Consider the following 14,593-nt stretch of genomic DNA (forward strand, 5'->3'; position numbering starts at 1 on the left):
AGGAAAAGGTCCTGCTCCAATTTTTCCGAAAGCATTTTATCTTCCGTATTAGATACTTGTCATAACTATGACTGTCTTATACTAACTTAAATTTTTTTCTGATGTTGGGCCATAACTGCTAAAATCATACTTTATTGGTGATTACTTTAAAAATTAAGCCCATGTATTAAGCTATAAAGTGACTTGAGTTGTGGTAAATAAAATGCTTTAATTACAGATCCAAGTGTGAGCTTAGAACTCAGTAAAATTTCTACTTAAATTCTGTGCTCAGTTTTTTCCTCTAAAGTTGTTTAAATCTAAGTTTAAAAAAAAAAAGGCAGGGTGAGGTTGCTGCGGGCTGAGGAGGGATTTAGCTTTTAAAGTCATTTGAGCAAATTCCATGGCTGTTCTCCCAGTTAGTGTTTTCACTGTATTTGCAGCAAGCTAATTGCTTCTGCTAATAAATAATCTAAAATCGATGCTGACAGCACTTAATTGGCACAGAGATTTTATTTTGTAAAGCTCTTGGCTAACGACCTTCTTTAAATTAATAGCATTAAGTGCTATGAGGAAATAAATCTGAGGAATTGCCTGTCATTTGCTTGTCATGTCTAATAACTTCCAATAATGATGGCTGATAGATTTTTGCACATTCCATTATTGAAGTTGGTGCATGTAATTATTCTCCTCATTATATGTAAACAATTAGCAATATTTGGTATTTCCTTGCAGTAAAGCTGTTAAATACAAGTAACATATTAGAGGTTAGAAGCCATTTTAAAATCTAGATTTTAATTATTTAATTGGAGGAAGTCTTTCATTCTGTCTGCATGTATTTTGTGCTGCATTTAAGGAAAAAAAAAGAAGGAAAGCTTTTGTTCCCTTTATTTTAAGACTGGTACTTGAGTACTTTCTGAATAGGACTTAGAAAAGTAAGTAGTGTGTGTATGTTTTAAAATATGATAATTTATGGAAATTTTTCTTTCTAGCTTGAAGAAGTCATGGAAAAAGAAACTTATAAGACAGCTAAATTAATTCTTGAAAGATTTGATCCAGATTCAAAGAAAGCAAAGGTAAGACTGTAATGTTACTGCCATTTTATTATGAACTGCTTATTGTATTAGGCCGCTGTAGTAACATTACTGTAATCAACAGGAGTTGGAGCCGCCATCTGCTGGAGCAGCTGTGACTCCAAGACCTGGACAAGGTAAATAACTTTGTAGAAACTGCTGCTGCTGTTGGGAAGATCCATATTTACCCAAGTGAGTTCCCAAGTGTGTTGGTGGTGTGTAAAAACTTAGTTAGAATGCTTTTATGTTAAATTTCACTTTGTAATTTGAGATATCATTTAGGGTAGGCAGCAGTGATTTTATTTCATTTTAATTTTATGGGAATATGTTAATAAGTTAGAATGCTGCATATTTGTTGAGATTGAATGTATAATTAAAATGTGTAGTTGGCTTTAATTTTTTGAGATTTATGTAACTTACCAGTATTTTGTAAGATTGCTTCCCTTTCAAATAATAATCTCTTGAATATCTTATGAAAATTCTTACCTTTTATGATTTATTTTACTTCATCGGTCTTAGGAATCAAACCCAGGGCCTTGACCATGCTAGATAAACACTATAGCTAACTTGCACCCTAGCCCTATGGTTTATTCTTTTGTTTTTCCTGTGAATTACTCTTGAGGAATACGATGAAGTGCTGTCCGATATGAAGTTTCTTCTCAATAATTTTATTTAGGAAAAAAATGTAATAATTTAGAAATGAGAAGAAAATAAACTTACTACTTAGAAAATACTCTTTCAGGTTGTCTTATCATGTTATTAGCCACCATTATTACATTATTCAATATTATGTAAGAGTTTAGAAGTGGTGACATAAAATATTCTGAAGACCAACAGTATGGAGTTTGTATTGGTTTTCATCTTTGTTCTTTTCTCTGGAACCTAATAAAATTTGTAAGGCTTTTGTTGGAATGTAGAACTTACTAGTTTTTAAAATATAACTTCCATTCTTGCAACTCATGAGAATTACAACCTGGTTTTAAAAGTTACAATGACATTTAGAACTTTGAAAAGTAAATCTTTTTATGAATATTCAAAAGGCCATGGATATTAAATAAGACATAGTTTTAGATTTTCTGGTTGGCAGGCTATGTGGAAAGAATTCCATCCACCTCACTCATCCTTAAGCAGAATTTTGGTTTATAGATGTATTAGCCTGTTTTTTTCTTTTTTTTTCTTTTAAAGAGAATAAAAAGACCCAGTATCAAAATAACAACAACATAGACAAAAACAAAACAACACAAAAACAATAAAAATGATGCAGGGTTTCAAAACAAAACGATAGGAATTAACAGTGGTTGTTATATTGTGATTTTCAACGAAGATGCTCAGATTACCAGATGTAAGACTGCAAGATTGATCAAACCATTAAAGAGAATAAAAATAATATAAAAACCATTAGAAACGATACAGAGCTTCACTAAACAAGATGGTAGGAATTTACCAGTAGTTGTTATATTGCATATTGTCTTCAAATTAGTTATTCAGATTACCAGATATAAGCATGCAGAATTGTTCAAAAAAAATTTAAGCATTAACTGTCCCTTTCAGTAAACCAGCAGACATCAGCAGTACAGTTGTCCCAGCCATCCTTCTACATACACACACACACACACACACACACACACACACACACATGTTTTTATCCCCTTCCTTCATTCTTTCTTTTTTTCCTTTCCCTCATCCCAGTTGTTCCTTCCCTTTGAGCAATTTCTTCCCCTTTCACAAGATCTATTATACCTTTTGGGTTTTATTTACTCTTTCAGGTTCTTGCAGTAGGGAGACAACACAATGTTTACACATGTGGGTTTGATTTATTTCACTTATGAGTATGGTCTCTAGTTATATCCATTTACCTGTAAAAGCCTTGAGTTTATCTTTTTTATAGTTGAGTAATACTCCATTATAACCTTTTTTTTCTTTTTTAAAAGATTACTTGTTTGATAAGAGCTCATGTGATTATAATAAATGATATTTATACTTGCAATGAAATTGCTACTTTTCATAATCACTAAATTTTTCTACGGTTTATACTTATTTTAATATAGAAATTTTTTTGTCCTATAGACCAAGTTTCTATAATTTCTAGAGAATTTTTGTATATTGAATACTACTTTTTCAAAAATAATTTTCAGTTGAATTCATAGATACATCGAGTGGAATGATTGTTTCCAGGGGTGAAAAGGAGTGGTGGAAATGGGGGCACATTAGTCAGGGGATACAAAGTTTCATTTATGTAGATAAATGTAACTTCTGGAAACCTAATGTACAGTGTGGTGATTCTAGCTAGCAATACTACATATTATACCTGAAGTTAGCAGAGAGAATAGATTATAAGTGTTCTTACTGCATATAGAAAAAAGGGTAACTGTGAGATAATAGATGTGTTAATTAGCTTGACTATAGTAATCATTTCACAATATATAAAAAATACTAGGAGCAAAGAAAATTAGCCTTAATAAATATGTTTTTAAAATGGGATGTTGTACAGAAAGCTATTGCTTAAAAAATTTTGTATTAAAAAATCAAACTTCAATCAGCACTCGGGAGGCTGAGGCAGGAGGATTGTTGAGAGGTTGAGGCGAGCCTTGGCTGCAGAATAAGCTCAAGGCCAGCCTGAACTGCATAGTGAGGCCTTGTGTCAAAAAGACCAAAAAAAAAAAAAAAAGTCAAATTTTTGTGATGCCCTTTAGGAACATCATAAGATGTTTTGTATTCAGTAACATAAATTGTTTCAAAAATTTAAACTTAGTTTTCTTGGAAACTTTTGAAAACCAAATAAAGTTTTTCCTTCTACTGTCATATTGTAATTATAGAAAACTATTGCTGGTTTCTCTGCTTTTAGATAATTCTTTTAGAGAGAATCAACATTTAGTTATAAATGAATCACTTATATAAAAAAGTGTGTTGAATAATATTTGTGCAGACGCCCTGGAGAATAAAAAGATGAATATGTTGTTTGATCTCAATAAGCTTAAAACTTACTGTTTTTTAAAAAATTATTTCTTCTATATATTATTCTAGTATTTCTCACTCTTCTAGGTATATTATAATTAAGTAGTATTGAATTTTTTTCTTAACTTTAAAAAAATTCAAAGTGATACCCAAACTTTATTCTGCTTTTAAAAGTTATATTTTGGCTTTGTTTAATTTAATCTTGTCTAATATCATTACATTTTTAAAATCATTTTTATAGGTGACTTAGTCATTGATTTTATGTTTAAGTTGTCAGCTTCTGTCAGTTTGAATCTAAGTCTTCTATTTCTTTGCTAAACCACTGTTCTCATGCTTATTCTCTGTGTCTCTGTCTCTAGTTTTGTATTTTGACTTTAGCCTGTTTCTGAACTTAACAGAAAGTGGGAAAAACTACTAAGTGATGTCCATATGTATACCTTTGGCCCTGGAAAAGATCTACTCTTCAAAGTGAATCTAATTATTGTATCTTTATTTTGCTAGCTCTCTTGATGATTGGTGAACCAGAACTGTGATTGATGTATAGCAGGGGTCTTTCTTTTATTTTGCATTACGGAGTTGTTAATGATATATTCCTTGCTTACATTGATTATAAGTTTTGAGAATAATATTCTTTGATTTGCTTAGATTTTACACTAAAAATGAGTATCATGGTTACTAGACCACCTATCTATCCTTAATTCCACCTTATGATAAATTTTATTTTTTAGAATTGTTTTAATTTACAAGTTACAAAGATGGTACAGAACTCTCCTGTACTGTTATAACAAAGTTCCCCTATTAACATATTATATCAATGAGTACATTTGTAGCAGTATGATATATTATTGTTATCTAATGTCCATAGTTTATTCATATCTCCTTAGTTTTTACCTAATATCCTTTTGCAATTCCAGGTTCCCATCTGGATACCATACTACATCCAGTTGTCCTGTCTTACTGCTTTTGGTTGTTACTGTCTGAGGTTTTTTTTTTTTTTTTGTGCTGGGAATCAAACTCACAGGCAGGTGCCTGTGTCGCTGAGCTATATCCCTATTTTGGATGTTGCTGTTTTGCAGACTTTCTTTGTTTCTGATGACCTTAGAAGTTTTGTCCTGACCTTTTTTCTTTAATAGAGAATGTATCTTAGTCTTAGTCAGGGTTGCTATTTTATATAAAGGATTAAATAAACAGGTATCTGTATGTTTACACATTAAATAGACTTATTTGCTACTTAGATGTTTAGTATTTATTCTATTTCTAAAGAAATCATAGATTAAAAGATGTATTTTATTTCTCATTAGATTAAAAAGTAATAAAATTTGGATTTAAATGAAGAAGGGAACTGGTCATAGTATAAATAGCTTCCATGGGATAAAGAAATCTAGATACTTAGGGATATGAGAAATTAAATTTCTTTTCAATATTTTAATAGGATTCAGGACTTAGTTTTTTTATGTGCTAATTTCTGATTTATTCAGTTTTTTCAGTGTATGTTTCATAAGTCTCTACTATCTTTTAGAGACCCTCTGGAACAAAATAGAGAAAAACGCTGTCCATCTGTTGAGGGGGAGATAGACAGTAAATTAGTGTTAGGTAGAAGAAAGTAAAGGAGGCCTAGAATGAGGGCAGATTTACATGTTTATTTATTTTTTTGGTACTGAGGATTGAATCCAAAGCCGAGTGGGCTCTGTGCAAGTGCTTTCCCACTGAGCTGCACTCCCCAGCCAGACTAAGTTGTAAATAAAGTTATTGGTGAAGATCTCATTGGAAAGGTAACATTTGATCAATAGGAAAACAGTGAAGGTGTGAGCCATGGAGGAGATCTGTGAGGGGAGAACATTCCAGATAGAGGAGTCAGTAAGTGCCCGGACTCAGAGTGATCCGCATGTCCAGAGTGTTCCAGAATTAGCAAGGCCAGTAGGCCTGTACTGAATGGAGCAAGGGGAGAGTGGTAGAAGAGGTAGCGAGAGAAGTAACAAGGGACACAGCCTTGTAGACTGTGGAGCATTGGAAGAACTTCAGTTCTCCATTAGGTTTGTTTGTGTTCTTTTTTGTTTTTTAAATTTTGTTCTCCTTTTGAGTTGAGGCTTGACATGATCTACAGTGTTATCTTAAAGGAAGGTTGACACTTGAGAAGCTGCTGCAAAGGTGGAACAGTAAGACTAATGAGGAAGTTGTTGCAGTGATCTAGGCAAGCACCGGAGGTAGAGTCTTGGTTAGTAACATTAGAAATGTTTTCTTTAAAAAACTTATCTAAAAATTTTAATACAATCTCTGCCCAATCCCTACTGCCACTAACTTCAAGTGATTTAAGCATAATCTGCATATGTTTTGAAGGTAGAACCCCCAAAATTTATTCATGGATTAGACACAGAATCAGAGAAGGTGCTAAGGATGACCTGAAGGATTTTGGCTGGAGTAACTGGAAAGATGCAGTTACTATTTAAAGAGATTATAGGCAAGAGGGTCATATTTTGGAGGGAAGCTGAGATGAGGTGAAAAAAAAAACTGGGTTTGATTTTGGGTATGTTTGAGATACCTGCCAGACATCTGACTAGAGCTTTTAAGAAAGCATTTGAGTATGAGTCTGATCAACAGGAATTATATGTGCTGGAGATATGTCTGGGTGTTCTTAGTACTGTATGTATTAAAATCAGTGATACTGTGGGCTGGAATATAGCTCAATCCCTGGTACCTTAAAAAAAGAAAGAAGGAAGGAAAGAAAGAAAGAAAGGAAAGAAAGAAAAGAAAGATGTCAGAAAATTTTGAAACAATGGAGACAACTCATTTGAGTGAAAGTAGAGAAATGGACAGGTATGGTGGTGCATGCCTGTAATCCCAGCATTCAGGAGGCAAAGGCAGGAAGATTGCCAAGAGTTTGAAGAAAGTTTGGGTTACATTGCAAGACCCTATCTCAAAAAATAGAATGAAAGTGGTGAAATGGATGGCTGGAGGAGGAAGCATTTTCTGTGCACGAGCAAACATACTATATGAAAGAATAACATGTTTGTGTGCTTCTCGTAAAAGCCTAAGAAACATGAAATAATTGGTAACATAGGAGAGAGTGGAGATAATTGAGAACTGTCCATAAGTAGGTGAGAAGGAATCCAGTTTACAAGGGGAGAATTTGGCTTTTGATAGGAATGTGACAATTCCTCTGTAGTAATTAGGGCTCACGGAGAACATGGGATAGATATAGGTAGGTAGAGGAAATTATCTTCCTGTAGTGTCTGATTTCTTAATAAGGATGAGGTTTGGGGAAGTATATAGTTAGGAGCATGAAATAATTCTTTAGCAGAACAAAAGAATAAATGAATTAGAGAAATATAGAAATACCGAGGTATCCAAAAAGCTGCTTAAAATTTCTGTTCAGGAATTAAAATATGGCTGGGGGATTTTTATGTTCACCTGAATAGGTGTACGCATGGGATAGGCATATAGTTGGTTTTAACCGGGCTTGAGGTTTTGACTGGTGAATACAGTATTACACAGCATATTACAGGTTCTGGGGATGAGGTTATGAACATCTTTGGGAGGCCATTATTATTCTTATCACACTGTGCAAGTTTGGTAATGGGCAGTTGGAAATTTAAAATTGAAATGCAAGATGAAAATAGATTTATTTCATAGACCTTTATTAAGCTCATACCCTGTGCCAATTACTTTGCCACATCCTGAGGCTTTAATGATGCAGTCCTGCTTATTATTGCTTGGTTAAAAGGGGTATACACATGCAAATAAGGAGTCTGATATATAAGGACCACAACTAATGTAGAAAGTAGGCATCAATCAAAATAATTTTCTTTGAGAACAGGATTGGGAAATTTTACTTCAGGTAAAGAAGATGTATAAGTAGTGCCTTTAGGTACAATAGTGCCTTATCCCTGACAAAGAGAGAAGGTTCTTATCTTTGAAAAAGGGAGACAGAATTCAATGTGAAGGAGGAATCAAGTTATGAAAGACTTTGTATTGCAACATTATAAAGAGAAACTTTATGTTATATGCTATATGGAAAGTCCTTAGAGGTTTTGAATTTTAATTCCATTTTAAAAATTATCTATCTATCTATCTATCTATCTATCTATCTATCTATCTATTTTTGAGACAAGGTCTTGCTGTGTAGTTTAGGTTGGCCTGAACTCACTATGTAGCCAGGGTAGCCTTGAATTCTTGGAGGTCCTCTTGAGTGCTGGCATTATAGGCATATGACAGCACTCCTGGTGAGGCTTTGAATTTTAGGTTAAGAACATTTTTCTTGGTAATATGGAAAATGGATTGAAGAGAGAGCAAAATTGAAACATGGAGATCAATTAGAATATTATCTAATATAGATAAGAGCTAAAGACTTGCACTAGGTAAAGTTATAGCAATGTAGTTAAGAAGAAGAGATTTAAGAGAATTCAGGAGTAGACTGACAGGGCTTGATGGCAGTTAGATTTGGTAAGTGGGAGGTTAGAAGAGGAGTCAAGATACTGTCTAGATGCCTGCCAAAACTTTGAGATTCACTGTAAGGAAAGTGCCTGTGTTACATATTCTAAGTGAATTGTTTCACAGGAGAATCTGTGAGTGATTCATTGTCTTGCAGTCCTTTTGAAATGTTAAGATTACTTCTATAGTATTGAGCTAGGAGTTAAGGTTGATGTGGACACTGTAGGTGCCTAGGTTGACTTAAAAAAGAAGGGATAATTATTTGTATTATAGAAAGCATTCATCTCAATAATTGTTGCATAGCAAAATAGTTATATATGTACATTTTTATGTAAATTGTAAATTTACACAACTTCACAATGTATGGAGAACATTTAATGTACATATGCTATTATCTACATATGTATTTAAATAATTGCTTTAGAAATTCTAGATTGCTTAGCTGTTGATTTATTGTAATCTCTAGAACCTTGAAGTTGGCACTACTGATAGCTATTGCTTATTAAGTACTTTCCATTTGCTCTGGCTAAGCTATTTGTGTTGATTTTCTCATTTAATCTGTACAACAACCATAGGAGTAAGTATTCTCATGAAGAAGCTGAGTAGAGAAATGTCATGAACTTGGAAAAGGTTTCATGTACAGTGAAATAAACAGGAGTTAAAATTAAGAAAGTTTAAATCTAGAGTCTGCTTTTCATGACTATGCTATTTTATCATTAAACTTTGTTTCCTTTTATTTACCATAACATAGTCATTTAAAAAAATCTCATTTTGCTTCTGTTTGCTACATTTTGAGTCTAAAAGTAGTAGAGTCTTGTCCTCATACTTGGTGAGTGTGATTTTTATTGAATCATTGATTGATTTGATTATAATGTTAAGCCATCTTCCAGTCAAGTTGACATTATGAATTACTCCTTATGGTATTTTGATCAATATACAATGCTTGCAGCAGTAATTGTTTTTTGGAGAATTGTATTTTACATTTACACATAGGAAATACTGAATATAAACAGTGTTGAGTACTAGATGCTTTACGGTAATATAAAAAAAGTGTGTCAAGCAGCTAAGAGTAGATAAATCTTAGATATTTCTAATTTGAGACTATAGAACGTTTCATAACATTTTACCAAATACAGATTTGGTACTATGTTGCTCGCTATTTAAAACTAATCATTATATAGTAATCTTTTATAAACTGCTTTTCCTTTGAAAATGACAAAACTACATTTGCTTCTGTCATGACTTTTCTATACCATGTTTTTCTCTTTGCCTGCATTTAAATCTAGAATTATTAAGCTGATTGTCTTTTATGGGCTACTAGACATGATGTCCTTTGTCACCTAGTTATGGACTTCACCTTTTAGTAGCATAAGAGTAATAGTAAAAGAGAATGTTAAGTTAAATTTTACAGGTTAAAGGCACATTTTGAGGAAGCAGTCTTCAATCTTTTTTGAAGAAGTAAAACTGTAAGGGAGCTGAGGATTTAGTTGAGCGGCACAGTGCCTGCTTGGCAAGCGCAAGGTCGTGAATTCAATTCCCGGTACCAGAAAAAAACAAAAAAACAGAAAAAAAAAAAGAAGACGTAAAACTGTAATAGCTGTTTGCGAATATAGCCTAATGTATGCTAAACTTTTTTTGATGTAGATGAAAGGTGTAATGTTTGAGATAAGCATTACCTAAAAATTGTCTAAAAGTGACATATACAGTATTTGAATGACTTATTTTTCAATTAACAGTTTAAATTATCAAGTCTTAATATGGTTTTATTGATTCCAGTATCTTTTGCACATTTAATGGCTTTCCTACTGTGTAACTTACCTATTAAGTATTTTTTGTAAGAATTAATTAGATAACCAGCTAATATATAAGAAATGTTAGGATATGATTAGTTCAGGTAATATCTGATTTTCTACGTAAACTACATGTAAAATATCAAAATATAAACATGGCTCCACTTATGTAATGATAATATGCTTGTAATTTTTTTTATTGTTGCAGCTTGTTAGAGACTGAATTAGCAGATTTGTTTGTCCCAGTAATTATAGGTGAAATAATTTCAAAAAAACCTAGGAGGGGCTTAGGGTATAGCTCAGTGATTCTGGTATAGCATGGCCAAGGCCCCAGGTTCAATTCTCAGCACGCCCCCATAAAAGTAGTTGTATGGAGTTGTACTGTCATCTGAAATAAATTTTCAGTAAATGTGAGTAGTCAATTAACACATATTATCTAATCCTCAAACAATTTTATGAGTTAAGAGGTTAATTTTACAGATAAAGAAACAGATTTCTCAAACCTATCACATAGCTAGAACCAGGATTCCAAACAACCTTTCTATAGGATCCAAGTCCTTACCTAGTAGATTAGATTGTGGTAGACTAAGGTACCACACTAGAGCTACACTGGCAACAACATTCTTAGCAAAGTCTGTCATACAGAGTCCAAGTCTAAAGTGTTTTGCTTCAGGAAGTATGTGTTTTTACTGTTAATGCTAATGAAAACATCTTTAGTTTCAGCCACTAATTCAGAATTTGTGAAAATTTAATGATATGTAAAATTAAAAAGTTGTAAGGGCTTCTTTATTTGAGATCTTACTGTTGACATTCAAGTAACATATTGATCGGAATAGGAAATGTTAGAATTTAATTTCATATTATTGAGTAGGGGTTGTGAAATAGTTGCTGTAAACAGCCGGAGAGTAAATGGCTTTGAGAGCCATATGGTCTCTCTTGCCACTACTAAACTCTGTGAAAGCAGCCATACACAATATGTTAACAAGAGAGCAGGACTATTTTCCAATGAAAGCACAGAAACAGACGGAAGCCTGCATTTAGCACATTTGCTGACTCCTGCTAGAAGAATCTTATACAGTAATTTCTGTAACGAAAAGCTAAGATTTGTTTGTGAGGAAACTGAAAGTTTTCCTTTATTGACTGTGTCGCAAGAGATTTGCTAAAAAAAATAGCAATAGTATAAAGGAAACTAGGAGTAATATCAAAATAGTAAAGAATACTTTTTCAGCATTTCTATGGTTAGATTATTTCATAATTCTAAAATGTACATATTTACTTATTTCTTAAAATTATCATTTCTAATATAGAAAAACAGATGTGATATTTGAAGTTTTCACTAATTGGATCAATTTTCTTTCCTTTATCATAAATAGGAAGATTTAATGTGAAAAGGTATCATACATAATTGGGTGATTATTTTATTAGATTGAATTTATTTTGATATTACTAGATAAGTCAAGATGTGTACATAGACATGTACAGTTGAATTTAGATTCAGAAACCAAGTACTCTGTTTTCAGTGTTACATTTTATGGATTCCTTATTGTAAGCAGTTTTGACTGTACAGTATAGTGCCTTTTGATATCACAGTATTTTAATAAATATCATCATATTGGCTAATATATAATATTGGGTATTAAATCTAGTATGAATATTCTTCTCAGAGATTCGTCAGAGAACAGCTGCTCAAAGAAACCTTTCTCCACCACCGGCAAGCTCTAATCAGGGGCCTCCTCAACAAGTTCCAGTATCTCCTGGACCACCAAAGGACTCTTCAGCCCCTGGTGGACCACCAGAAAGAACTGTTGTTACTCCAGGCCTTCCATCAAACATGTTACTAAGACGTCTTGGATCCCCTGCTACTTCAGTGCCTGGAATGGGTAAACAGAGCACTTAATGTTATTTACAGTTTATATTGTTTTCTCTGGTTACCAATAAAACAGGCCATTTTCAGACAGTATGGAAATGGCATTTCATTTGGAAATAGCAGAGCAGTTATCTGATTAAGCAGGAGTTCCATATTCAATTAGCCATAACTCTTTACAGCTGGCACCTTGTGATACTGAAACCTATTTCTTGAGCTCATTTAGCTGTTATGGCTTCTTTGTTTAAATGGCAATAAAACTGTAGTATTATTCTGTAGTCAACAGTATAACATATCTTTTTATATTCAACTTTAGAATGGCTTCAGATTTATATATAATAGGGATAAAAGAGAACACTTTTGGCAAGTACTTTGTTTTTCACTAATCCTTCCACATACTTTTTTTTGCAGGTACATTTTAAAATATGAAAACATATTTCGGGAAGACTGTTCCTGCATTGTAATGCTGACTGTTACTTTTGTTAATATAGATTATAGATTTTTTCTTTTTTCTAAGTTGTAGAACCTTAGTATTTTCTGATTAATTCTTCATTACCTTCTATTAACATTGCCTTTATATTTTATTTCTGGATTCCCCTTTAGTGTGGTATCTTTTTTTTTTTTTTTTTCTTGCCGTACCAGGAATCAAACTCACGACCTTGCGTTTGCCAGGCAGGCGCTGTGCGCTGAGCTGAATCCCCAGCGCCCCAGTGTGGTATCTCTGTAGGAGATTTTCATCCTGGAGTACACATTTAGCATACTACTCTAGGGGTTCTTTTGGAGTGTGAATGGAACATGGGAATACATAGTGTTAGCATATCCTATGATTTTACGTGAATTTCCATTTAGATGATCGATACAGTATTTATTTTAGGATACTTAATTCTAATTTAGATTACTTTTGTATTCATGGCTAATTATTAACATATAAGAATATAGTGATTTTGAAGCTAGGTAGTCGTTGACATAGGTAATCAGATCATTAATAAAATAAAAAATCTGAATGTTACTTATTTTAGACTTTTTGGCCTATTTTCCTTCAAAAATGCAGCATAAAATTTTAGAAGACTAGAGAATTATTAATTTATAAATAAATTAGGGAAGACTGACTACAAATGAAATGTATACAAATTTCATGCTTTTAAAATAACTTAGAAAAGTGCTTGTAAGTTTGACATATAACTATATTACTGTAAGTCAGCCATATTTTAGTGAAATTAGTTAAATTGATTGAAAACTACTCATCTTTCAGTTTTCTAGCTAAGGTACTCATTATTTATAAATTACAGGCTTGGTTGTTAAAGAACTTATAATTATGTACACTTGTGAATCTAGTTTTAAAGAAATAAAGTTTAGCAACTTATATACTAATAAGAACTGTATTGTACATGCAAGGCTACAGAAGGAACAATGACCTTAATTTCATGGACATGTAAACACATGTTTTGCTAAAGTTTCTAATTAGTTTCTGTGTGAAAGACTGTTTATGTTGTACATTGGCAAAAATATGACTGAGTTGAATGATTTATTATAGTATGGGTTAGTAATTCATTTTTTCATTGTACCATATTTGTAGGAGAGAATCAATTTAATATGTATTACCACAGAGCTCCCATATGTTTGAAAATTAATAGCCAGCAGGTACTTGATAATTTGCCAAGCTATGTAAAAATGACCAGTGTTCCTACAATGATTACTTTTGATGCTTATGTTAATTACTGTTGTCTATAACAGCATGAATGTGAAGGTGTATCATTTGAAGTTATTATTATGCAGGGGTTGGTTTAATATACGTCCATGAAATCTGTTCTTTTATATGTTCTGTTTGCTTTGTGGACATGTTTACTTTAAATATATAAAATAATGTAGCAAAAATTACATTAAATGCTTTCAGAATCTAATTTGGGAGCTGGGAATGGAGCTCAGTGTAAAATGTTTGTGTATAATGTCCTTCTTTGGTTGGTTGGTTGACTGATTGATTCCTTTGAGGCAGGATCTTGCTATGCAGTTCAAACTGACCTTGAACTCACTGTAGCCCAGGCTGGCTTTTAACTTGCAGTGATCCTATTGCTTAAGCCTTCTAAGTGCTGGAATTACAGGCATGTGCCATGTGCCACCACTGTTGGCATTGCCTTTAGTTTAATCCATAGCACTGATTAAACCAAAATATATCTAATGAGGCATGCTTCTTGAAGTTGAAAATTTGATCATGAGGAATTACAATAACAATCTTTATGCTTAATGTTCAGTAATTGAACATGATTAGCACAAGTAACCAATAATATTGTACGTACTTTATTAGTAATATTAAGAACTTGTTCTAGAAACTAAATTTCCTTTCTATCAGCAGTAATTTTGGTATCAGTTATCTCCATTTTAGATAGTAACAGTGCTTATAGTCATGTTTATTTACTTTAAAGGGAATAAAAAAATGTCATGTTTATTTATAAAGCACATCTGTTTTTGTTATTCCTTGAAAATACTAATGTAGTATTACTACTTGAAAG

The 14,593-nt window shown here is 32.6% G+C and overlaps 1 protein-coding gene across 6 annotated transcripts in view; it reads left to right on the forward strand.

Annotated features, from left to right (window-relative positions):
* Kiaa1715 (KIAA1715 ortholog) overlaps positions 1–14,593 on the forward strand; it is a 73,213-nt gene that overhangs the window by 43,946 nt on the left and 14,674 nt on the right. For all 6 annotated transcript variants that reach the window (XM_005373417.2, XM_013512812.1, XM_013512816.1 and 3 more), the window contains exons 7-9: positions 969–1,052; positions 1,135–1,186; positions 11,887–12,102. In XM_005373417.2, coding sequence (XP_005373474.1) covers positions 969–1,052; positions 1,135–1,186; positions 11,887–12,102 — 352 coding nt within the window. The remainder of the gene's footprint in view (positions 1–968; positions 1,053–1,134; positions 1,187–11,886; positions 12,103–14,593) is intronic.

Source organism: Chinchilla lanigera, unplaced genomic scaffold (genome assembly GCF_000276665.1).
Source record: "Chinchilla lanigera isolate Chin_1 unplaced genomic scaffold, ChiLan1.0 scaffold00002, whole genome shotgun sequence".
In the NCBI taxonomy this organism is placed as follows: domain Eukaryota; kingdom Metazoa; phylum Chordata; class Mammalia; order Rodentia; family Chinchillidae; genus Chinchilla; species Chinchilla lanigera.